This window comes from Serinus canaria, chromosome 1A (genome assembly GCF_022539315.1).
Source record: "Serinus canaria isolate serCan28SL12 chromosome 1A, serCan2020, whole genome shotgun sequence".
NCBI lineage: Eukaryota > Metazoa > Chordata > Aves > Passeriformes > Fringillidae > Serinus > Serinus canaria.
The window spans coordinates 10464182-10490916 of NC_066314.1; the positions used below are offsets into that span (position 1 = coordinate 10464182).

Consider the following 26735-nt stretch of genomic DNA (forward strand, 5'->3'; position numbering starts at 1 on the left):
AAACACCAGTTCATATAACTTAAAGGAAACCCTGGTCTTACCAATAATACAGAATATTAATGTATTAAAACCATTAGTACAGAATATTAATGGTCTTTAAAATCTGTCTTAGAGCTGCCTTCAACAATCTGTCACCAAGCAGACACTTATGGTGGACTTTTTGTTGTACTGCTTTAAAAGTGTTGTAATTTTATCTGGTGATTTTAACTCGCAGAGGCAGCAAAACCTCATTATAGCCAGAATAATTTTTGACTGCCTGTGCTGAGGTGAATCAAGAGAACTTGTGAAAATCTCGATGTCCTTTGGGTGGCGCCTGCTGCAAAGCACTTGGTTTCTCTTCTCACAAAACAGAAGTAAAAAAGGTCCCAGCCTGGTGTTGCCCGGGAGGGCTGTAAATCCCTTCCTGCTTCGTGTGCTGCTGGGAGAGGGTGAAACCACTGAGCATCAGGGCCAACTGCTAGGCAAAGAGGGAACAGAGAATGGAAAATGAATAGCATTTATTTATAAATGCAGTTTGCATCTGGTATGTGCAAGTCATTAATCTTTCTGGTTTCTGTTTTTATATGGCTACTGGGAAAAAAAAGAAGCTGTAAGCATATTTTATTAGTTATTAAATTTATTTCTTTATTCTGCCGATGTGTAGACCTGTGAATAAAACAAGTCCTTCCCTACTTTCACAGTTTAAAGAACACAGGAGGCATTAATTTTCTTTCTTTTTCACAGTATAGTAGCATGTTTGTATTGCCTTAACAGACAGTGGTAGGCTAGGTGGGAAGAACAGGTTTTAACACATGCTTTGAATGCATAATTACAGTCAGAGATCAAGAGCTGGCACATCTGCTCTGGGGTGTAAGTGTGTGGGCTGTTAGATCTTTGGTCAGATCTGGCTTTCACAGGCAATTATCACACATAAGGACCTGGGGTGGGTGGGGAACTGAGGAATGGGCATAGCCAGTCTCGCCTGAGACCCAACCTGCTGGGCCAGCAGAGCCAGGAAACCGTGTTGTAATGTGCACATGGATGTGCTAACCCCATCCTGCCAACAGGTCCAGCTCAAGGGATTTGAAAACAGGCCTCTCTCCTGTTGGATTCCTGGGTTTGCTTTAGAATTGCTGCAGGTTAGATGTGCAGGTGCTTACCTTGTTCCACCAAGTCTTCTCCTTTTTGTCATCCAGAACATAAATCACAGAATCAGAATATACTGAGATGGAAAGGATCCACAAGGATCATTGAATCCAACTCTTTTGCCCACACGGGGATCAAATGCACAGCATTGGTGTTATTAGCACTGGTTCTGACCAACAGAGACATTTCTAATATTTCTGATTTCTCTGATCACTGATATTTCTAATGTATCCTGCAGCAACATGACCTTCCAGGAAGCTGCAGTGTAGCTGGGCAAAATGATTTAACAAGGTTAGCCATAGCCTATAGTAAATGCAAGGATCCCCTGATGCAGGGAATGATTGGCATCTGACCTTATTGATTCAGAAGGGTGAACAATTGCTTTATTAAACAATACTATATTACATGATACCATGCTACATTAAGGAGATACTATACTATACTAAATTACATGCTACAGAAAACTCGTGACTGTCTGCTGACGGCCAGGACACAGCTTTGATCCAACAGGCCAATTAATATAAGCAATCATCACCAGAGTCCAATTAAGCACTCACTTCTGGTAAACAATCTTCCCAACATGTTCTATATGTGCAAAACAACAGGTGCAGCAAGTAAAGATAAGAATTGTTTTTCTTCTCTCTGTGCTTCTCTAGGAAAAAACTGGAGAGAGAGAATTATCTCTCTCTGTTCAGAGAATGTGAATGCCACAATAGCCTCAGTTATTCATCAGTTTCCAAAAGTACTTTTCTAGAAAAAGAAAACATACCCCAAAATACCAAGAAAAGAGACACAAGAACTTAATTATTCAACACAGAAGGCTTTATTTACAATTATATATAAGGATATCAGAAAAAATATTTGAGCTTTATTTTATTTGTATTTTCATTTATGTTTCTAATGAAAGTTTACCCTGCACTGTTTGAACAAATGTAAATACCTAACATTTCCTTAGTATCATGAATTAACAATAACTGTAACTGATGCTTTGGATGAAGTAACTAAAAATTACAATTCAAGTGCAGTCTAGGTGCTGGACATAGCTTAAAGGCCCAAACCTGCATTTAGATCAATAAGATTATACATATGGACAAACCATATAAAATTTGGCCCTGAGACATTTAAAATCATGGCCTGACTTGCTGGATCACTTCTGCTGGAGCAGCACACAGCACTAAATAACACTGGTAAAGCAAACACTAACTTACTGACAATGTACTTGAAGTCAAATAAAATGAAGTTGAAATGTTAGCATATCAAAAACTACAGGAGCACTTCTGTTGTTCCTTTCACGTTAGATCCTGACACAAAAGACTTTTTATTATAGAAAGTTGGTGTCAGATCTTGAACCACAGCAGAGCTGTGTTTATCTCAGAGAAGATGTGAGTTAATGACTTCAGCTGTCCCCATCCTTTTTTGACCAGTCCATAGGACTCTAGGGATGGCTTCAGTTGTGTCAAATTGTCCCCAGGCTAATATGGGAACAGAGCATCACATGTGACACCAGCAATGATGTGAATAGGAGAAAAAGGTGTTTTTCATTGACTAGCCAGCACCATAAGTAATTGAATACATGGGCTGAGAGCAGCCCTTCCCTCCAGTGTCACACCAGCTGCCCTGGTAGCTGGCAGCTCCAGCTCACAGCTGGAAGGAGAGTGCAGCCATTTACCTCACAGACCTCACCTTCAAGAATAATGTCTTGGGATTTCTGTGACTCATCAGCTCTACTGATAGCTACAAAACTTTGTCCATGAGGAACAAGGGAATAAAACACCAGCATTATAGTCAGTTGGATTTTCCCTTTATTTCCAAAGGTAAGAACACCTTACTAAAGATACCCAGCCAAAGACATTGTACTTTATTAGCAACTTTCTGGTTTAAAGTCCATTGTAGCATTGTTTCCAAACAGCAGGATGTGAGAGGCTGGCCATGTTCAATTCCCCTTTTTCTTTGCAGCTCTTAAATAAGGGGATAAAATATCCAAAAAGAAATCTTAGAAAATGCTGAACCTAGGCTCTTGTTCTGAATTTATTAAATCCATGGAAAGAGACCCAGTAACACTCTGTATTTGCCCCATTTACTCTCAGAATAAAATACAGCATTCAGATCAAATGAAAAAGTCAATATTTATGGATATGTCAGTGTTTGCTACCTGTCTACAAGCTGATGCACCTCATTTGTGCAATGGTTGCACAAGTTTCCTTGTGGCAGGTGGTTTATCAGCAAGTAATTTGGGCTACCTGTTTTCATTTACGTGCTTCTGTAGCAAGGGGAACCCTCTGATGTTTGATCAAAAATCATTATCTCGGTCCTTCTTGTCTCTGAAGCATTTTGGAATATTTTATCTTGGCCTGTCAGAATCAGATCATTCTCCAAGGGAAGCCTCAGGCCAAGTGGGCTTAGGGCAGTGCAAAGGCTGTTCAAACAAGAGCCAGAAATAAAAGCTCACAGGAGACAACAGGAAGAGCAGTGGAGCAGGTTGAGAGTTAGGGAGTGGTTCAGATTAATAAACAGCTGTGGAGCCAAATGCTGATGAGCTCTATCAGCATATGGATGACGGTGGTGTATCTATGGGCCATCTCCATATAAAATGTATGAACCACGTGTTTTAGTAAGTCTTTTATAAACTTCATGTATTACAGTTAGTAACTTTACATAATAAACTTCACATTCAATGCAAGTCACATCCATGAACAGAGGACAGAGAGCAGTACTATTGCAGCAGTTTCCATTCCTTGAAGGAACAGAGAGAAATATTGCAATGAGAGCAGCTAGAGCACAGCATGAGCTCCAAAGTGTTGTCATTCCCAGCCTGTGCTCAGAGATGGAACATCAGCAAGCGGCTTTTGTTTTCTTGCAATTCCAGAAGAAAATGAGTAGCAAGTTGCATAAATGGCAGAAGGTGGACTAAAATCCAACTGCACCTCAACTTCAGTCTGCATGGCTGCAATTTATAATGTATAACAAGTTTTAAATAAAGTCTTTTGATAGTGTGGTTTCCACAGTGGCCTCTTTAGTGATGTCAGAAGTGTGGACCTTCGAAAACATCAGTTAGTAAGCTGGTCTTCTCAAAATGGAAAAACATGTTGAATTCCATGGCACATGGATTGACTGTGCCTTGAATCATACCTTTTGTCTCTGAATTTTAACAAGCTGCTTAGCTGAAGTTTCAATTAAACATTGACTGCCACTGAAGTCTTTTCACCTGTTGTGAAATAAAATCAGAATTCAGCATATGGTGAGGTAAGTCTTCAGCTTAAGAATACTTTAGTACACCATACTTTCCACCATAATGTTCATGTCTCTGCACTTCTTTTAAATAACTCCAAAAATGTGTTTGCTTCCCCAGGTATGAGCACATTAATTCACCACTTGGTCAGCCTGCCCTGATGGGAGTATTTTGCCTCTGTGAGCTAGGTATGTCAGACTAACATTAGAGTGATGCACCAGTGAGAGAAAAAAGTGAGAAACCAGCACTCCCTAGAAAGTGTCATTTACAGTGGGTTCTCTGGACCTCAGAGAGGAGGATGTCCTGGAAGAGCACAGCAATCTGCAGCTGTGTGGCCTCTCAGAAAGGTACTGAAGGACACTTCACAGCAGTTTAGCAGTGCTGGACAAAATGTCAATTTTAAAGAAATCACAACAAACAAAAATGTTGCTCTTGTGATGAAGTTCCCGATGACCTCCCCTGAGTTTAGAGCATCCTGAATGATTTAGGATGGGAAGAGAACTTGAAAATATTAGGCCAATTACCTGGATGGTTTCCTACAGAACAACTGCTGGATTTTCTAGCATGTAAAAAATAAGAACAGCGAAATAGGTAACGATTCTGAACTCTTAAAACCCTGAGAAGAAGTCATGGCTGAGGACTGAGCTGTTAAAGGCTTACTTACTTATTTTAATTTCTTTGACCTGCATATGAAGTAGGACCCCATGAAGGCCAGGAACAGCACAGAGCCTCCAATCATCAATGCCATCTGCAGCATGCTCAGCAGCTGGAGCCGACTGGAGATTTTACCTCTGAACATTTCTGCTTTCTCATCCCCAATAACAGCAGACTGAAACAGTGCAAGAAATGCATCAGTGAAAGGTACAAATGTAAGACCTCACTTACTGAATATACTCTTGGTGTGGTGCAAATCACAGAATGAGTTTTATTACCCAGTTTCAGGCCACCAAGACTGAAAAAGCTAGGTGGATTTTTTTAGTTGCTTGTTTCAAATCAGGGAATATTAATAGACATAAAATATACCAACCTCGTTTAGCCAAAGAACGGGGAACACATAGGGCTTTTTAACTTTTTTTAAAGGCCTGAAATGAGAATAAAAGTATAGCATGTTACTTTCAGTTTGTTACATAAGCCCACTCTCTACATAAACATTTTTTTCCTTCCCTACCTATATTTCTGTCTTTCAGATGTACCTTTTAAATATACTTTTGGAGTGACAAAACCAAAACAAAACAAACCAAAACTCCAATTAATAGCAGCCATTTTACACATTGGGCTGTCACTATAGGACACGAAACAACACAAGTGCACACCTCTGTTCCCAAGGTGAAGAAAAAAGGGAAGTTTAATTTCTGACTCCAGCATTTATAGATTTCCATAAGTGACAATGGATTGGAGGGTGACAGTGCCACTAGACAAACTAACAGTCTATCGAATTTCTCCTCCTCCATAAAAGAGTGCAAAACAATCAGTTGTTTACAGAAAGTGTGTAAGAAAGTTCTCTACAAAAATGTCAACATAGAAGACTTAGAAAATCTTAAAAAATCAGGGCGACATTGGGCAACCATCATTTCCTGTCTAATCTTCTGTATATGGGCAGTCAGACATAGACAGGGATAAAGATCTGTGTGGTGTTCATATGTACAGGATACTTATCCATCATTTGTACAAGATTTTTATCCATGTACATTTGGGCCAATGAAGAGAAAAAAAAAACTAGAGAAACATTTACACTTATGATAAAACCATCTAGTGACAGGGAATACATTAATTATCTTTCTCATTGGATTTATTACAGAAAATAGTTTGTCTTTTTGTTCATCCTCATGGCCCCATTTGGGTTTTATAAGAATGATATTTTTAAGAAAATTTTGCCTTGGAAGCTTCTGTAGGGAAATAAAATGTGTGTTAAAATACCTGGGCAGTGTCCTGCTTGGGAAGATTTACACTCAACAAGCTTTGGGGAAGTATTTTTCTTCCTTCTTTTCCAACACATTTCTTCTGATGCTCTCATAGACCAATCAGCCCATTTAAATAATTCTTTAAAAATAAAATAAAGAAGTAGCACTTACTCAATTCTTGTTGAAGGCCTCACAAGGAGGTTTACTTGCAGCCTTTTTGCAAATCGTAGTGTAAAACCAGTCACCTAAAAGCAGTGAAAAACATCCAACGAGACATTAATTTAAATTTGTTAATTAGATGCCAAAGTCTATATATGGACTGTGTCAAAAAGTCCATATACACTTTGGGATCATTTTATCCTTATGTTTTGAAGGATTAATTTCTATGAAATGGTAACGTTTCTAAGGATTTCCTATTTCTCATAGAAGATCTAATTTTTTGACTTTTCCATAGTTACTTTTGTAATTTGTTTAAACCTGAAGACAAAGTTAAAACTGCTAAATCAGTCATGGCATATTTTGTGTAAAGATATGTCTCGGAGGTTTTTTTCCACCAAAAATCAGCTAATTTTTCTTTTTTGAAATGAAGGATATTTAACTTTCATAGGGCTGAAAACAAACTTTTCATTTCAGGACAAACAGATGTAAACAAAGGTCAAATATTTTCTTCATATCTTTCTTCTACTCTCTGTCTTTCACAAAAAAAGGCTGTGATTCTTGAAAACTTTGTGTAATATTTAGGAAAATCTGGTTGATATCTCTATTTCAAATAAGGTGAAACAAAGATTTAATTTCAATTCTCCTCATTAATGTTGTATATCTTAATTGCCTAATTTTAGTGAGAAATTATTAATTTTACTTTTTCATTCAAAGTAAGCCCAAGATAGAATTTTGGAACCTTTGAGTTCATCACACAATTCAGAAAACTTTGGTAAGTACACCTAAAGATCTGAATCACTGAAACAGAAATAGAGGTAAATTTTCAAGAAGTCAAAATAAATTCATTCTGTTTGGGATCTGCTGGACAATTCAAGCTACAAAGACTTAAATTAAGTCTATTTAAATCATACTCTTCACAGTTCTAGCAATAAGAAATAAATTCATCTCTGTTTATTTAGTTTCATTTGCGTTAGTAATGATCCAAAAAATGGCTATAGATTTTTTTAAAAAAAATAATTGTAGAGGAAACAGAAGTTTCAAAAAACATAATTTTCTGAAAGTACCTGAAAATCATATAAAAGCTACAACATACTTCACAGTTTGCAGAATCTATTCAATCCCATGTTCCCAATAAGTAAAAAGCAAAACAGATTTTCTAAACTTTGAAGGTCAGAGTGAAATAAAGTTCTGCTCTAAATTTCCCCTGCTGAAACCATACCACTTGGAGAGCAGACCTTGGAAAAGCAAGCATGAAGATATTGCATCTTCTGCTTGTCCCTCTGGTAAAAGGCACACTCTGCTACTATTAAACATTTCAAGTTTCCCAAGGTACAAGTATTAAATACTTGAACTTACAGGCTCTATGTCTAGATATGTCTCATGCTCCTCTTCATTTGGGCTCAGGCCTTCCACGCTGTTCAATACAGAATCACTTGCATGAAGAAAATGAGGAAGAGAGATATATACTGGTCTTTCTGTTAAAAAACAAAAAAACAAACAAACAAACTCTCTTGAATCATTAAGCTTTACTTTGGCACTCATTTTCACAGGTCATTTTCTAAACACAGTTTTGCTATATAGATGTACAATCCTGATAAAAATGTAATAGTCTAGCCTCACCGCCCAAAAAAATAATAAAATCAAAAAGCCCCAACCCAAACCAAAAAAATGCCAAAATTTGAGCATTTTTGTGATTTATTTGCTGTCATGAGGGAAATTTGTATAATAAAATAAACTGCAATTACAAACCCTGCTTGTCTTGTGTCTCCATTGTGGAGCTGGCAGTGCTGCCAGTTTCATGCTGAGGTGAGGACATGACTGTCACTGTCCCTGCCCACCTTCATGATCTTGTCTGAGCCTGAAGGGACCTCTCACAGTCCACTCTGCACAAAGTGCAGACTCAGTATGTATTTATTGTACCAACACCACTCTGAGCCAGTACTGTCTGTGTACCTACATACAACTGTGGAGATACCAACCCCTGCCATGTGTGTGAATTGCCTCAGACACAAGGTGCTGAACTATCTCTGGCTTTTACACAGTGCCCCTCCTTTCCTTTCTCTACACACACTCCTGCAGTTTCAGTACACAATCCATGGTATCCCAACTTTGCACAGCACTATGCAAAATACAGAAAAATCACAGTCCTCATTTTGGGCAATGAGGCTGCAGAAATATGAGGGTTCTCACAGGCAACCTGTGAAAAAATCCAGACAAACATCCTGGATAACACCTCAGCTACAGGACAAGGGTCTTGTCCCCAGTTAAATGGCTTGTGTGGCAGTACTGTGTCACCACCATACTTGCTTTGCAGGCACTGATGTCCAGGACTCCAGCTACGGTGCAGTTCTGTGATATTTCTAGGTCTGTGCAGAAGCAATAATTGTCTGGGACTTCATCTGGAGCTGCAAATGCTTCGCGAGGAACCACGAAACGGTACAGTGTGATTCCCTTCACCACCTGCTGGCTGTGGAAAACTCCATAGATGGATCTGAACACAAAAGAGGAGAAATGTGTTTCAACCTTTTGGATTAAAGTCTAAATTCGTGGCAATGCTGCTGAAGGTTCCCTCCAGCAGCCTCTCTCTTAAAATAAACAACCTCCCCCCTCTCCAGGGACCCAGTGTCCAGGCTCCTGGCACACTGCTCAGCAAATTGTAGGGATGTTTCTCTGTGATGGAGAATATTCCACACCTTCACTTAAGGATGTACAAGCTCAGTGGTGAACATGAAAATACACAAAACAACAGACAAAACTTCAAATACTAATGGTAAGCAATATAGACAAAACTAACAAATTAATTGAGATCTCTTTTCTCTACACACAGCTACACCTGCAGTCACTATGAGGTTTTTGAGAGTTTCTGGACTACAGTAGAGATGCTTATCCATATAAAGCATCTCTGATATAGTTTTTTGCTGACTTTATGGTAATCTAAACTTTATGATGCAGATAGCATCTTGCATATAACCTTATTCTGTTTCATATGAATCAGAAAACTTCTTAAGCTTCTTTTTGCTAATCCAGTATCAGCTGATACAGAGGTATGGTTGCTACCCAGTAATGTAACCAGGGCACCAATACTTTGTAAGGCAGCCAAACAAAAGAAGGGTTTTGCAACATGGACAGAACAATTTTTCCTGACCCTGCTTCTTCAGGACCTTCGAAAATTTTTATTGTCCTTTACTGTTCATGAATTGTGAAAATTAAATGGCCAGAGGGATTTCTCAAATTGTGTGTGCCATCAATACAAAGAATTTAATAATTTCTCCCCTGCATAGAATTCTGTTTTCTATGAATTGGGAAATGTTTTCCAGTTTGTGGATAAAATTGCTTCAGCAAAAAAACCCTTTAATTTCATGTAAAAACACTGATTTTTTTAAAAAAAACACTCTGCAAAGCAAATGACCCACTTTAAACCTAGTAAAAAGGAAGCATCTGTTTCCAGGCAGCAAAATAAATAAAGGGTTTGAACCTCTCAAAGCAAATACACTGTGATGCACTTTAAACGTTTAACATTCCTTTCAGTGATCCCACTGGAGAACCTGGGGATGCTGGAAAGCCCAGCAGAAGCAGCAGGCTTAAAAGTCATCAGCACGGGATGTATTAAGCAGGCTTATTTGTTTGTAAATATATAAAAATAAAATATGTAAAAATATCCTGTGAGAAAACAATTTTGAGTATTTATTGAATGACAGTAAACACTGTTCTGCATAAATGATTTTTTCAACATGCCTAAGATGGGCCTAACTGGATCCTGCTGTACCTGTTGCCTTCTCAGATCAAACAAGGCTGGCTCCTGACCTTAGCAGTTCCTGACTTTGAACCCTGTGGCCCTCAGTGCCTTTTAAAGATCTCTAAGAGCTCACAATGTCACATTTTCCTGAATACACATCTGTAACTGGCTGAAATAAAGTGCATTGTATTAGCTTGCTACTTGACATAAAAGTGGTAGAATCAGGCTCTGAATCATGGGCACAACCCACAACTTCACTTGTGTTTTAGATGCAAGGTTTCTGTTGCACTGCCTGGTTGACTGAGCCCAGGCACAGCCACTGCAGCCCCCCTCTGAAAACAAAGAGCACTCAGAGGCACACTTGGCTGTGCCACACCCCAGGAAGGGAGCAGCCTACCTGCAGATGTCAGAGGAGAAGAAGCGTAGTACCTGGTCCTTCTTAACAAACGGTGGGAAGGATGCTCCATCTGTGAATAAAATAAAACAAGAGCTTGAAAGAAATTCTGCTTGGAAGACATGATTTAATTTCTAGCTCAATACTCAGTTGTTACTTTTCTGTAAAGCTGTGATGAAAGTAAACAATATGAGTCATTTGTGGGAAAACGTTTATGTAAGTTATTGCACATTGACAGGCATTTCACAGATAACATGTAATTGTTTTTGAAAGCGAGCCAAGATATAGCAGCAGGGCTTTATTGCCTCCAGATTTGAAGCTATATGATCAAGCCCATTTAAAACAGAGGATATTAAAAAAAAAAAAAAAAAAAAAAAAAACAAACAAAAACACAACAAAACTGCTTAATATGAAGCCAAAAACCTGTTGCCATTATGCACCTAGATTTATAGACCTAAACCCTCCTGAAGATGCTTGAGTCACCTGCAATTCTGACAGTGCTTACAAGAAACACAGCTTTAGATTTCAACACTGTCTATTTAATAATCAGTGCTAAACCTTTTCCACGAAAGATTGCTCAAGTGGGTCTCTAAGCTGAGGTCCTTCTAGAACTAATGGAGAGGAGGAAGCCACTTTTAGAGCACAGTCCACCTCTCTCCATTTTAGAAATGCAAGATAAGTCAGAGGAGCAGCACTTTGGTGTTGTTTCTCTCCACTTGCTCTGAAAGAGTGCAGAGATTCAGATTTGTATTTCTGCATTGCAAGCGCCCAGAGTTATGTAAGAGGAGCCTCTGCCATTTTCCCAATTAAGGTGTTGTAACAAACCTTTAACCAGTACATTTGTTAGTTTTTGTGACAATTTCTGTTTAGTTTCTTAGGCAGCAGCCATAACCAAACAATTGCAAATTGCAATTGCATCTGTGATGTCTTTGGATCCAGCTGGCAAGAACATGAAGGCCAAATTACATACTGCCACTTGCCCACTGCTGACAGAAGCACTTTTTTTTCAAACACTCGAGATCATCCTAAACACACACTCTGTTTCTAAATCTTGGCATTCTTGTAAGGTTGGAAAATGTGGAGCCCTGTCAAGCCCCACACAAATATACTGTTTTATATTTTTATCTATGTATTTTCCTATACTGTACCTGTTGAGCTTTTGTGTGAAAGCTTACAAGATAAGGTCGAATTCTCACACTTACAAGATTTTTAAACCTGTTGCATCTCCAAATACAGCAATGCCCCACTGAATGACCTTGTGAACTGTGCAGCAATCTTTGCTCACAAGTAAAAGCCCATTTTCACTGTACTGGAGCACTTAATTAGTTTGTAGCAGATGTTTATTCCATCAGTTACAGAAGAAGAATAAACAAAAAAGCTGACCCTGGCTAAAAAAGCAAAAAAAAAAAAAATGCCAGGCCCCATAAGAAAGAGGGGAAGTCCTAGAATGTAAGATAATATTGTTTCTTATAAAATTACTTACATGGTTTAAAAACTAACTAATCCTGTGGCTCACAGAGTTTTGGAAAATCAGATTCTTGTGGTATATTTTAAATACTTCAAAATATTTTGTTGCACAGTCTGGGTTAAAAGGAAAATTATTTATGCCAGGTAAAGCAGAATGGAAAACAGAGGGGAAAAAATCCAAACAAAACAACCCAACACAAAAGCCTTCATTTACTGAGCTTTCTGCAAAGGCCTCCACCAAGACACATGCCAGCCTCAGCTCTACAGATTGTGGTGTCCTCACAGCAATGCTTTCACTAACCAAAGAGAAATAGATCACCTTGAACAAATGCATCTTAAACAACTCAGCTGTTTACCCATGCGTTCCAAAAGAAAATTCAAAAATAATTTCTATAGCTTATTCATCCCAGTCTAAACTACTTTTATTCTTCACCCTTTTCATTTTCTTGTGATCTACAAGCCAGTCATCTGACAGCCTCCTCCTTTGTTGCCTCAATTTCTTTTCATATATCAGGATATCCATTCTGGCGCATTTAATTAAATTTGCAACAGTGTAAATGAATGTGCATTATTAAAATGCCAAGATGATTTTCAACTACTATAGCATAGAAACAGACACTTAATTATATTGTGATATGAAAATAATTAGTAGAAACAAGAGAACTGGATAATTTTGTTTCTCTTCCACATTCACTCTAGATGTAGAGGCTGTGTGCAAGAATAGATAAAATGATGTGCAGTAATAAAAAATTCATGTATTTTAATAGATACACACATATGCATTCACCATAGTAGTAGTATGTCTGCATATATATAGATGTTTAGTATACAGAATACAGACCTGGCAAAGAGCAGGGTAGTTAATTTAAATATTGTAATGCATTAATCCCTTGAAATGTCAAGAAAAGTGTTGAAATTTCAAAAAGCTTTAATAGGCTCACCTGTGCCATTAACCATATCACAGTGGCCTTTCCAGTATGAAAGAGTCCTGTAAGATAAAATAAAAGTCATGCTGCATGTAATAGATTTTACCATGTAAGTACTTTGGTTACCTGTATTACCAAATATAACTGTTCCTGGATATCCTGACCCATTAGCAAAGGCCAAGCACAGAGATGTTCATTAATTCAGATAAATTACAGGATCCATTAGAAGAGGTTAAAAGGAATCTATCTACTTAAGAATACAAAACAGAAGTAAATACTTGTATCAAAGAATCAATAACTGTCTTAAGTCCAAGCTCCTAACAGAACTATTAACAACTGAAAGAAAGTGATGATTTTGGCAAGCCCAAAGCTTGATCCTGTTTCCTTTGAATCACTGAAGTTTTTTTCTGTTTATCTATAGCTCCTAGTGAATCAAGTATTAAAAGCCATACCTTGAAAATGCTTTTTTTTTTTTTTTACTGTACAATGTTATGATACCTTTTATTTTTATAGCTTTCAATTATTGCTGTTTGTGCAATATCTTCTGTCCCAGTATACACAGTGTAAGGTCCATCGGTTGTCTCATTATACTACAACAGATGCAACAAGGAATAACAGTTAGAAATATTGAACAAATTTACAGCATTTTCTTCCTCAGAGCAGCTTTCTTAAGTTTTATTCACAGAATGATAACTGAAGGCATTGCCCCCTCATTGGTTTCACTTACTGGGTAGAAGACTCCCACAAAAGACTTCACACCAGGTAAGGGGATGATGTCTAGGAAGGGATCTGTGTATCCCCACAGTATTTCTTTGACTGTTCTGTTCTGCAGTATGGCTGCATTGGATGATTTAACCCAAGTGTTTATGATAGATTGCATGAAAGTGCTTGGGAACACGGAAGGTACAGCCTGCAATGGCAAAAAAGTAAATGTTTAGTGAAAAATTTTGCATGTGCTTTGAATTAAAGTCACAGAGACTGACTCCAAAAAATATCTGCCAAAGCCCATTCCCAGATTTACAACTCCCCTGAAGTTAAGTTTCTACATAAAACTGACACTTCTTAACAAAACAATTACTGGCCTTAAGTTACACAAAAGCAGAAAATTTTTCTTGACTGATTGCATGAGTTCACTAGGTCAGCCCTAATCCCAGAACGACAGAACAGCTGAAGTTCTCAGGGAGCCCTGGAGACCCTCTGGTCCAACCCCTGCCCAAGCAGGACCACTGAGAGCCAGTTGCCAGGACCGTGGCCAGATGGGCTTCTGAACAGCTGCAAGCAATGATTTCACAAAATAAAAGCTGTGATCAGATGATCCTCTGAAGTGCCTTCCAACATGGGCACATCTGTGATTCTGTGACTGCTGGAATGGTTCTATTTTGTATTTGCACCAACAATCTTTATACTCTGCCCCTTGCAGACACCTTCACACACAATCCTGAGCACTCATGCAAACACCAGAAAGTTGGTGCAACACAACTAGAGCTGAATACAAGTACAAAAACTGTAAATATTAGTCAAAGGCAAACATTCTCAGCCTGTGATAAGACAAAAACACCTGGACTAAAAAGGCTCTTCACCTCTACTCTAGGTGAAGATCCCTGTGTTCTTTGAAGAACTAATGCTCAGTAGGACAGGAGAGCTCCAGGACTGCACCATGGGGCCCAGGATTTGTGGTGGCAAGGCCATGCAGACCCTGGGTGTGGGAATCAATGCAGCCTCCCCTGCCAGGCAGATCTGAGGGTGTTATGGAAAGAGCACGGGAAATCCACCCTGAACTGTTCATGCTGTACATGCACATGTTCATGCTCACGCTCAAAGGGAAGCCATCCACAAGCTCTTGATTTATTCCCATGTTAAAATTGACTAGGAGGATGTTTTTTGAGCTTTGAACACACTGTGGTGAAAGGTGTCCCTGCCCAGGACAAAAGGGCTGGAACTAGATGGTCTTTGAGGTCCCTTCCAACCTAAACCATTCTATAATTCTATGAACTTCTCCCCTATTCCCTCAACATTTGCAGGTTTTTTTCTTTACTTACTACAAGAGCGAGGTTGAGGATGGTCAAGGTGTCATTTTCCGTCCCAACAGACTTATCAGGTTCAAAATTAGCAATATTAGGCAACATGTAGGATATCGTGCCATTCTCACTTTCCGTGACATTTACTTTGGGTAAATATCTCACCCTGGAAATACAAAACACAAACAGAGAATATTTTTAATCTTTGACTTTTGAGAAAGCACATAACCACACCTGACTGAAGGCTTTTGAAAAGTTGATGAACATTTTAGTAAAATGAATGTTGAACATTTTATAAACACTAGGAGGTTTATAAACTTTTCATGGGATTACATGTAAAATTCAATTTTCTGCAAATATTGTTCTTTTGGAAATATTTCCTTATTGGCAAATGGAATAGTATTTCTTGATACTAAAATAAAAGCAAGTATTTCCTTTGTATTTTTATGCCATGAATGGACCTTATAATTGTTAAATTTTTCAAAATGAATTATGATTTGTCACATTTCCTAAGCTATCTTATGGTTGCATGTAATTAGAAGGTAAAAAATCAGGTATTTAATCTGATAGATATGTCTTGCAATGAAACAGGCTAAACCCATGATGTTACTTTGATAATGTTTAATATGATGTAGAGGTTTATAAGCAATCTTTCAGTCCCACTGAGGTTCTGCCAGTCATGCCAAATTTCTGCTGCAGTTCTAGCTTTAGCTCCACTCTTCCAGTCCCACCCTCTTGGTGGCCCCTCTGTGGGGACAGCAGCCAGCAGGGATCAAATAACAGTCTGTGCTCCATCCCAAAAGGGATCTTCAGGACACTTCAGGATCAGATCTTCCAGCGTGAGTGTAGAGGGGTTCAAAAGGAACTGAGACATTTCCCTGTGGTACAGATGTATTCATGCATGTGGGTCTGACCTGAAGAGCACCTGGATCTTGGCTTCTCAGAATTGCTTTGCATTTATGTAATTTTAATTATTGGCCTAAAAGCTGGGAGAATTTTTTTTTCTAATTAATGTGGTTTTGAATTGTTCTACATTGTAATAAATTATTAACTATTTAAAAGGAGATTGAGAGGGAAACTCAATGTCACAGTTACTCAGGTAAACCAAATATCCTAGGAAGGCATGAGTGAAGCAGAGAGGGCCTTCATTTCATAGTCATCATTTCTTACTTAGTCTGATTTATGCTTCTGGCTGAGACTTGTCCCTGAGAAAAAAAGGTATCAACATCATCACCAGAGTAAAATGTTTCTGTTTGGTGGGAATTCAAATTCTGCAGTTTTTCTTAACTGTCCTTTCCTGATTCCTAGGTAACCCTTTCCTCTGCCTTCCCAGGAACTCTGTGAAATAAAAGTTACCTCTTTCCATTGATAAGTGAGTGTTTAGGCATAAAGGCACTTTGGCTGAAGATGCTGCAATGGAAAACTACCTTGTGAATAGAATATACATCCCTAAAGTTATCAAAAAAGAAATATCCTATCATCATAGGGAAAAAATTTCCTAACACAGGTGCCAGTGATAGCAAATATTTGGCCGAATAACTCAGGAAATATCAGCTAGTTCTATGTCAACATCACATTTAACATTAAACAAATAATAAATCTTTCCTGCATCTCTGTCCTAGCTAGTCCACTCAGAAAATGGAATGCTTTTCCAAGCAAAATTTGAAAAAAAAAAAAAAAAAAGCTATTGACTAAAAAAGTCATAAAGGTGAAAAAAGAAAACCAAACCACATTATTAAAATAAGTTATTAGTGATGCATGGATGATAAGATAATCTCTTGGGTTTGGGTATCTGGCACATTTTCTCCCATTATAAAGCTGGTGAAAACAGAACAGGAAGGAACACAACTATCTCTGTGATATTGTGGCTAATGAATTATTGTTTTTCTCAAGAGCAAGCAGCTTCACATCCTGTTACCTATCTCTATTTTTGTTTTCATTATGTTAGACCCAATCCAGAAAAAGTTTGGGATTGCTGTGTGGAGCTGCAATTTAGGCATTTTTGTCATGTCTAACTCCAGTATGATGCTGGAATTTCAAAAATAAATTTTTTCTCAGCTGATATGGTGTCACATATTAAAGGGTCTTTTCTTACCTGTATGTGTAAGGTCCTCTTTGTTCAAGTTTTGGTTGAGCCCCCTCCTCCATTACCTCTGAAGGATTTAACACATGGAATATCCAAAATTCTCTGTAAACTGAGCTTCCTGGCACAAGCCAATTTTGAAAAGCAGCGGTACCATTGACAATGACAGCTTCCTGAAAGTACAAAAATCAAACTTAAAATTAGCCACAAAAGAAACAAGTGAAAAGTTGCATTTGCTTTTTAGATGACTGCTGAAGATTTCAAAGCAAACAGGAAAAAACACCATTTTAGCATCAGCATGAGATGTAGAGCCCAGTTGCCAACATCTGGAGGAAGCTTGACATTCCTGCTCAGTGAGAGCAGAAGTGAGTCCCCCTAGAACAAATGAGCACAAAGCTGATACAATTGCTGATGCAGCCACTAGCAAAGCTTCCCTATTGCTGTGGAGGGGCATTCCCTCAGTTCTCAAACACTTGCCAAAACCACTGATCATTTATAAAGGGGAAATCTTCAGTGACTGAATGACAACCAGCAGGTTACAGAATCCATAAACTGCTCCTCATCTACTGCAAATAGCCCAAGGGAGGAAATAAGAGCTATGTCTGAGCACTTTTCAGGCTCTGGATAATTTTGCACCCAGAGAAATCACTAAGGGCTCTTGAAGGACCTTTTCTTTGGCAGAAAATTTTTGTCACCAAAACGGAGATTTTCTAAGAAATCTCTCAAATTCCAATAACATTTGATTAGGAAGTTCTCCCAGATCTAAAGAAGAAGGGATAAAACAGTACATCCAGAACCCCTCTAGAGGAATCGACAGCTTTAACTCTGTGCCACTCAGCCCTATGGCAAATGGCAATTTGGGCCTCAGGACTGTGCAGTGAGAAGGAGAGTTTTAAAGTATGTAATCAGGGGAATGCCTGCTTTGCCTGGTCTGTATCAGGATTCTTCTGTGGGATTTTCCCAAACCTTGGGATAATGCAATTTTTCCCCTTGGTGGTAAAGATTCATAAAAGTGTTTTTCAATAAGAAGATAAATCTGGACTGCATGTCTCCAACATAAAAGGTGCTTTTCTTTGTTAGAGTGATTGAAGATGAATTAGCTAATTTGCACAACTCATGAAGTCCAGGAATTAAAAGGCTCTAATTTCTCTCTAGAGAAAGGAAAGATATTTTAAATCAAAAGTTGCTAATTTTTTTTCTATTTTAAGTTTGTGCCTCTAAAGTTCACTTAGCAATCACCAGGTAAACAAAATAGGTACTGCCAGTTACCACCTCCTGCAGTTAGAAACAAATGTCTCATCTTGGAGAACTTGTAACACAGACAGGGATCTGTCTGAAAAAAGCCTTTGTATGGTGCAGTTGCAAACACCTTGCTGGTGGTGTAAAGCACTGGGCTTGCTGCCTGAATGCCTGCTATGATTTATGTGCATTTGTGTGAGAGGGGAAAGAAACCTTGCTGCAGCAAGTGTTATATCATCTTGAGGCCTCTCGAACTCACGACGTCAAAGACTGTCCCAGCTGGGGCCCAGCATGGGCAGACCACCTCCTGGATGAAGAGGGAAAAGCTTACATGGTTCAGAAATGGCCTTCCCATTTTCACAGAGAATTGCTCCAAGAATCTGGGAGAAACAGGATGGTATAAAAAGTGGAACTCAGTCTGCCCAGAGTCTGCCTGTGATCTGTGCTCAGCACTGCTCTGAGATGGGGACAGATGCCAGGATGTGACCTCCCACTGTGGGAGTGGGCAAGTTGTTCAATTTCTTGCATAAATATGGTCAAGACAAACTAATCTCTCTTGAAGACAATACTCAGGAACAGAGAATAGAGAAGTTTCAACCTTGTGATATCAGATCTATTTAACAGATCTTTGAGTGGTGTTAGGTATATTTCAAAATTCTTCCCCTCCATCCATTCCCCTTCTCCTTTTAGCCCTCTGCCAGGGGTTGGAGTAGGGCAGATGATCTGCCAGCTCTGCCACTGCACTCTGCCAGGTCACAAAGTGGATTTGCAGCCCAGCATTCACTGTGACACTGATGTCACTGTGGACACCCTTGGGGAATGCTTCAAGGGTGCAACTGATCCAGTCTGGCAGCCAAAGGGGCAACTGGCTCTGGCAACCCCCAGTTCCTGATCTGTCTATTGCACCAGCTCTTATGCCTCAGGGAGCTGTTTCTGCCTGCCAGACAGGAGGAACATAAGTCCCTTATTTTTTTGCTTTCTGTGTTACCTTTCTGCCTGTCAGCCATTTGGCTCAGGGGTCTGTGTCAAGGGAATCAGCATTAGAACATGGGAAGCAGCAGGACAAAAGAAGGAGGGGAAGGAAGATAACAAGACCATTATTTTCAGTGGCACTAAGCCATTATTGTTAATCATATTTCTCCCACAAAAGAGGTGCGTATGATTCTCTGTCACATACTTTGAGAGTGCAAATGGTGGGTTAAAGTGGAATAAAAATCTGGAGCTCTTTTTCATGTCTTCAGACCAATACCCTCACACCAGCAAGTCCTTCGTTTTTGCTGTTGGATCACTGCTGATCTATCCCTAAATATTACCCCCCTCTCTGGCTGGGCAGTTACACATTTCCCTGATAACACTGCTGTGCTTTGGGATGTTATGAGTGGAGGAGCAATTTTGGAAGCTAATGTGCAACTGATAGTATTCAACACTTCTCAGCTCCCTCGTCCATCTGCACCAGCTCTAATATCTCAATATTTAATGCAATAGTTAAGGCAATAGTTAACTACTGTCAGCAAAAGCAGCTGCACAAATGCCATTGCTACACAGCCAAGTTCTACCACGACCCAGCTGCGCAAGATTGAGTGAAACCAGCGGGAACTTTGACCCTTTTTGGCTTCTGACAATTTCTCCCCACTAAAACTGGGTCAAATAGCAATAGATAAATTCAAGAAATGCTGAGCAGTCAGCAATAGAAACATGTTGTACTTAGTTGATTCAAAGTAAATGAAGCCATCGTGATTTCTGATGAAGAAACACAAAATTTAAGACAAAGTTTCTGTCTTGACAAGGAATCTGGCCAGATGCATTAAAGATGCCATTTTTAGGGAACTGAGAAGTGTCACAAGTACTTCGGACTGTAACAAAATTGTGCATGCATAAACTGGAGGAAACAAACAATACAATTCTGTAAAACTGAAAAAGTAAAGCTCAATAAAAGAAAATAATCTTCTCCCATTTTGCAGCCAGAATAATGACTCTTATTACTTGTTAAATTATGATTATTAGCTTATTACTAGGCTTTCTACTCAGGCTTTTTTGGATCATAACTTTTATTTCTTTTCAGTCTTTGATAACAGAATTGTGGGACTAAATAAAGCTTAAAATTGATAGTGTGGGAATATGTGTGGTTAGATCATTTGTGTTCTGCTGAGAGCCAGCAGTTGCTTTAGCTTCATTGGTTTGTGTAAGGAAGGCAAATGAATGTCACAAAGACAGTTTTAAATTAGATATAATCTGGCCAGTCACAGATCACAGATATGTAGAGACAAATGAATAAACATAATAATAGCTACAATTGAAGGCCTTATTCCTAAAAATAACTGAGACTATGCCAGTACAGCACTGAGGCATTGTGCAATTATTCTGTCTTATCAATTCATCAATTCATCAGGAGTTCAATATACTAGGTTATTTCGTGGCTTCTGTTCAGCTCCTGAGCATTTGCACTCAGGGAGAAAGCAGAAGATCTTAGAGAACTGGTGATAAAGGTTTTTCTAGCAATGGAATCCACTACCAATAGCTTTGAGTGGTTAAACCCAGCTGGGGAAAAAACCCCATAACTGAAGTAATGGGACATTTGCCTAAAAAGATAATATTGTTTTAAGGAGGGAAAGGCAAAAAAGTAGAAATTGAGCCATATCAAAATATTTTTTCCAACAATGTCAGATAAAATCTTTCTGATTTGTTGTTTTGAATACCCCTTTCTTTTTTTTTTTGAGACATAATTATATCTAGTAATAATGACAACAGTCATGATGTTCAACTGAATTGTGTAGAGTCAGTTAAAAAGGTGTATTTTATAATTTCAAGCAAAGTATTTCTTTGCAGAGAACTCTGAAACTTCCATGTTTCATTTGTAACTTTACTAAGATCAATTTTCTAAACCCCCAAGACCTCAATGGAAAGTTCTCTCCCATTTGGGCAGATTCAGTGTTTGTAGAAATTAGTACAGGACTTTTGCCCTTTGGTCCTGAAGTCAAAGGCACCTTTCCATGAATAGTATCAGAGCTGAAATAGTTTAACACTAATCTTTTGTGGATCCCTGCCAAGGTGCTGCTGCTGGTGTCATTTTGAGTGTACTCTTCAAGTGACAGTTTCTTTAAAGAGCCTTGACAAAAATTCAGAACATATATATATATATATATATATATATATATACACACATACACACACACATATATATATATCTATACAATCTTTTTTTAAACTCTGTGGTCTGCTGGAGGTTAGAGTTTAAGCAATTTATCCAAATTTTTGGAGATACAGGGAAAGCATGCTGGGACTAGAAAACATAGCCATGTGCTCTGATTTGAAGAACAGATGTCTGAGAATAAATTGGAACAAATGGAGATGTGGCATCTGGGTGTTTTATGTTACATGAACTTTGTTTGGTTTGTCCACTCATGGACTGCTCATGGGTGGAGATAGCACCCACCCACCAGGAGATAACAGCTGATAGACTGTCCAGTTCCTAAGGGCACCTGAGATTTCCTGTACACATGCAGATGCTTTCATTTTGCTTCAAAAACAGTTTGATCCAGCACAATATACCCTGAAATGTTTACTCTGACTAATCTCTCAATGACAGCAGCAAAGGAGAAATGAGGCTGCTAAAGTGTAAAGATGTGTGCTTAAGGGAAGCTTAAGAGAAGCATGGTTAGACTTCTGCTTCTAGCAGAAAAGGACAAAAAAACCTATTGATTGCATGGATTTTTGAAATTAAAGTTCCTCCAATTCATTGGGAGATGCTAGAGAAGTTCATCTGGACTTGATTCATCTTGCTTTAGAGTAAATTGACAGTAATGTTGTTTGACTAAACCTTGATAACAAGTTAATTTAGGACAATTTGTCTTGCTATAGTACGGAGTGTCCAAAAACTATTCAACATTTGTTATTCTAATCTAGCAATAACATTTGATAGGAACTTACATTTCCTCAAAAAATGTAGAATTTTTTCCTACTACCATGCAATAGAATTTTTCCTGAGATAGGATAGCCAGAGGAAAAACTAGCAGTCTTTTTCAAGCTTTGACTGTGAAGAATTTAAGACAAGATTTTGCCTTTACTGTTTGTGTCTGAAACAGTTTTTTACCTTTCATTAGACATATGGCATATTGAGTTTTGTTTTCACCCACTAGGTGAGGACGTCTTTTACATTTTTCCTCATATTAGTGCAAATGGAAAAAACATAAATTCAATAAGGTTGGAAAAGACCTCCAAGATCATCCAGTTTAAAGTTTGACTGCAGTGCTCACTAAACCACATCTGGAAGTGCCAAATCTACTAATTTTTTGAATCCTTCCAGGGCTGGTGACTATAACTCTTCCCTAGGCAATCTGCTCCATTTAAATGCTTACAGGCCATATCTGAAAGAACATCTCCCTCTTTGTTCTTTTCCTGTCCTATAGTCACTATTCTTAAGAAATTCCAAACAAATTTGTCATGGAAGCTGATCTGTTTCTACCAAAGATTTTCCATAAAAATTACATTTCCAAAGTGAAATAATTCAGAAAAAAATAAAAGTATTTTGTGCACTCTCTGCTTGGCAGATCTATTTCCTTTGCAGTCAGATCTATATTTATCTTAAATATAACTGCAATGAATAACAAATTTATTTTTTATTAACAGACCCTTCATCAACACAGCAAAATAATTAATTAAATTCAAGTCCCTCCAGAGCATCTGCTGAACTGATCACATATTTCAGCTGTTGTACCTGGGCCCATCTTGCCTGAAATGGAATTGTCTTAGTTTCCTATGGTGTCTCTGAATAGACAGCACATTGAACAGAAAGCAAATAATCTGTGCTTAGGGAAAAACATTTCCATTTACTTAAGTAAATAAAGCCTTTACAAATGTACTCTTTTATGTTTTATGTGATTACTGATACATTTTATGTATATATACATCAAACAAGCTGCCTTGAAATAGGTACAAGCATCTGAAACATGATCACAATGAAGAAAATTAAAAAGTGGTTGAGGGGAAAATTACTCCCTCTAATGCTGCCACTACAGACTCATGCAGGTATAATTGACTATGTAGACATTTGCAAACCATGCTGTATAACTGGCTCACTACTGTTAGTAAATGGATGAACACAACACTGCCAGTATTTGTAATTTGCCTCCAAAATATTGAATGGTACTAGACAACACTCAGGATCAATATAAGTAAGTGTTCGATGTAAGGAGATTTTAATTTTTAAATTTACATGCTATTTAGAAAACCTGTTATTTCCTCTATATGGCAAACAATTAAAATTGTTTGTAACTTTTTTGTAAAATGCTGCAGGGCAGTTGAGACATTACCTAGCGATATTTTTTTTTTTTATTCTCTATAAACCTTAAAAATTCTTTAAATTCTGGAAAAATACAATAAAAATTGGAAAAATCTCACTAAAGGTTGGTTTTCATTGGATTACCTAAAAAAATTAAGATGCTTTATAGGAGCCATTTTTTTCAATTTTTTTTTAATGATTCTATAATATAACCAGGGCTTCAAGAGATAGTTCAGCATTTCCTGACAGTTCAAATTTCACCTCCTCAATTGTCTACAACAGCTATAGGGCTAAGGCTACACTTCCAGAAGAGCCTTTGGATAAGTGTCTCCAAGATGTCCACAGTCTTCAGCACCACAGCAGATAAATAGCAGGACTAAGCAATAGCCAAAAATCTTAAGATTTTCAGATTTTTACCCATCAGAGAATCAACCCTGGGTGCAATGACTCTAAGGAGTCACCATAGTGGACACACCAGGACTTTTATTCCAGATTACTCCATGATTTAAACCCCCAGTTATGAACACTTTTCACCAAAGATCTGACAAATAATTTTATTCTTTACATAAAAATCTAGATTTTAGGGTCAGAAAATAATCTAAAAATCAGAGAAAAACTGTGTCTGCCAGGTCTAAAACATTCTACTTCAATCAATCCTCACACTCAAAATAGAGAGATGCATTTTGTTAGATCCTCCAGTCATGTGAAGAACATTGGCTTGGTCATACAATCACAGAATGTGAGGTGAATACATGAAGTGTAGGATTAGATTCTGCAGCAGAAGACTGTTTAGATTATTTGCAGTATATGAATATAACTGCATAGAGTGAGTACCAAAGAATGAAAATAAAATTTAAAAAAGGAAAAAAAAAATAAATAAGAAAAAATCATAAACACAAGAAAATAAAACCCACTTATTTCTAAATTGCATTCTGAAACCACAATATTTTTTAGATTCTAATGTGAAGAACAAGAGGGAGCAAACAAGTGAATGTGGGAACATAATTAATATATTTTTTAAAATTTTGTTGTTGCATGTATTTCCAGGGAAGTTTGGAGCACCTAATTTTTAAAAACTATGTTTTACAAAGTAATTTAAAAAAAGGAAAGAAACAAAATCAGAACATAAGATTTAAAAGTAATGAGTATTCAATAACCACAAACCATATGTCCTGGGGAGGTGAAAAACAAGAAAAAAGGTACCTTTTTTACTGCTTTGCTGATAAGATTGTCTCCAAGTGGTATTAGAACTCCTCCAAAGATAGCCAGGACACCCCCGATGATGGCCCCAGTGAGGAGCCCACAGTTTCTGTTACAGCCCATTCCTCTTTCCTGTTAGGGTACAGGTGAACCGTGGACAAATATTCTTGCTGTAAGCCTTGATGGTTTTTCCTCTCTTCCTGGTCCAGACAAACACACTGCTCTTCCTCAGAGAAGCTGCTAATATAAGCAGAAAGTGAACAAAAATATCAAATTCCAAAGCTCGAAGTACAAAGTACATGACATGAAGCAGGTAGGCAGATAACAAGAGAAACCCAGCCAGCCCGTGGCCATCTGCTGGTAAAAATACACCCCAAAAAAAAACCAAACCCAAACAAACTAAACAAACAGAGAAAGTTGCAGGTACTTTTGGCTCATTGCCAATTGCTTATTGCATATGATTATGTTCATTCTGGTTGCCTAAACAAACTGGCAAGTTTTATTAATTAGGTGGGGATTTTTTGTTTTGGTTTTTTTTTGGCTCTGTTGCATTAGGGCAAGCTGACATTGTTATTATTCATATGACATTCTTCCTGATGTAAACATCTTTAAATCTCCCTCTGCCAAAGAAGGAGGCTATACATAGCTCTGCTTTTATCTCAGCCTGCTGTGCCCACAGCTCCCACTTTGGGCAGAAGCAGGAGTGACACTGCTCTGGCATCAGCTCCCCTGGCTCCTCCTGCCTTGTGCCGGTAAAAACGTCCTCAACTCAATCAGAGGTTTTAAAGCAAGACTAGAGCTCGATCCTGGAAAGAGGTACTCCCTGTAATTTCAAGATTATTCAGTCTCAGAAGAAAAATGTCTGTGTTTAGTCATTGGAAAATAAGATTTGCTGGTCATACATGTTAATATGTCTTACTGGTCCCTAGTGAAAGGGGTGGTAAAGAAAATCAGTGTGACACTAATGCTGAAGTGGTAAAATACAAGCTCCCAGTAATATTTTTTCAGATTTTTTATTGTTTATGAATAATTGAGACAAGGAACTGCCTAATTTGCAATTTATTCTTTATGATTATGAATTAATCAAATACACAGAATTTGCAAGTTGGTTATTTGCTTTAGACCTCCAGTTAACAAAAAGTCTGCCCTTCTCTGTTTTAGATGTCACTGTCCATGTCCTTTTTATTCTTACTAATTCCTGTTTGTTGACATGTTGTGAACATCTCTAAATCAATTTTAAAGCAGGCAATAGTTAATCACAGTTTCAGTTTCAAGAGTTAATTACACAGTCAAGGTCAAACATAGAGAAAAGGAAAACAGAAAGATGAAGTGGAAGAACAACTCAACCAGTTTGCTCATGAAAACTAAAGTGCCAGAAGGACTTCATTAATTTCTAAATAGTACAGCAGCTATAGGCACAGTGTGTCTTCTGTTTCCCTAATCAGTCATGTGACCTTTTTATCACATAAAGGATGTACAACTTGCCCTAACAGATCAGGTACCATGGTCAGCGGGCACTGATGTGTCCTCCCTTGTGACCCCAAATTCACAGTTATGTCACATCTCTACCTGGCACCAGACCCCTCCCTTTAACTGCATTGGAAACCCACCTTCTGCCTGTTTTTGAGCAGGTTATGGCTCCCTTGCCTTTAACAATGCCTCTTTCTGTACATTGGAGATCTTTTGGTCTGTTAAGAATTTTTCTTTGGGTATTTTCGAGCAGAATGACCAGAAGACTGTTTGCAGTCTTGGGTAAATATCCCTACTGTCCTTACTACAAAAGCCAGCCTGTCCATCCACCTGCCACCAGGTCCTTCCACAAGGTTCCCATTCCAAAGCTATTAAAGGCTTTTTGATGGACTGGATGGGTTTAACCACAAATTTCAAAGCATATTTAAGTTAGAAATTTATAAGACTTGAGGAACTTTGAAGTGACAACCACCAGGACCAAATCTCTTATGGCTGTAGCCAGGCTGAGAT

At 38.1% G+C, this 26735-nt stretch overlaps 1 protein-coding gene across 8 annotated transcripts in view; it reads right to left on the bottom strand.

The window, feature by feature from the left end:
* Nucleotides 1–1925: 1925 nt before the first annotated feature.
* Nucleotides 1926–26735, bottom strand: part of CD36 (CD36 molecule) — a 36160-nt gene continuing 11350 nt past the window's right edge. For 5 of the 8 annotated variants that reach the window (XM_018910322.3, XM_018910321.3, XM_018910320.3 and 2 more), the window contains exons 2-14: nucleotides 24759–24995; nucleotides 17051–17211; nucleotides 14977–15121; nucleotides 13665–13847; nucleotides 13436–13527; nucleotides 12953–12999; nucleotides 10548–10617; nucleotides 8718–8905; nucleotides 7771–7889; nucleotides 6427–6500; nucleotides 5382–5436; nucleotides 5019–5183; nucleotides 1926–4330 (exon numbers count right to left, since the gene is read on the bottom strand). In XM_018910322.3, the coding sequence (XP_018765867.1) occupies nucleotides 5019–5183; nucleotides 5382–5436; nucleotides 6427–6500; nucleotides 7771–7889; nucleotides 8718–8905; nucleotides 10548–10617; nucleotides 12953–12999; nucleotides 13436–13527; nucleotides 13665–13847; nucleotides 14977–15121; nucleotides 17051–17211; nucleotides 24759–24878 (1419 nt within the window). In that variant the 5' untranslated portion in view covers nucleotides 24879–24995 and the 3' untranslated portion in view covers nucleotides 1926–4330. The remainder of the gene's footprint in view (nucleotides 4331–5018; nucleotides 5184–5381; nucleotides 5437–6426; nucleotides 6501–7770; nucleotides 7890–8717; nucleotides 8906–10547; nucleotides 10618–12952; nucleotides 13000–13435; nucleotides 13528–13664; nucleotides 13848–14976; nucleotides 15122–17050; nucleotides 17212–24758; nucleotides 24996–26735) is intronic. The other 3 variants (XM_018910324.3, XM_018910323.3, XM_009086862.4) reach the window with 1 other exon arrangement.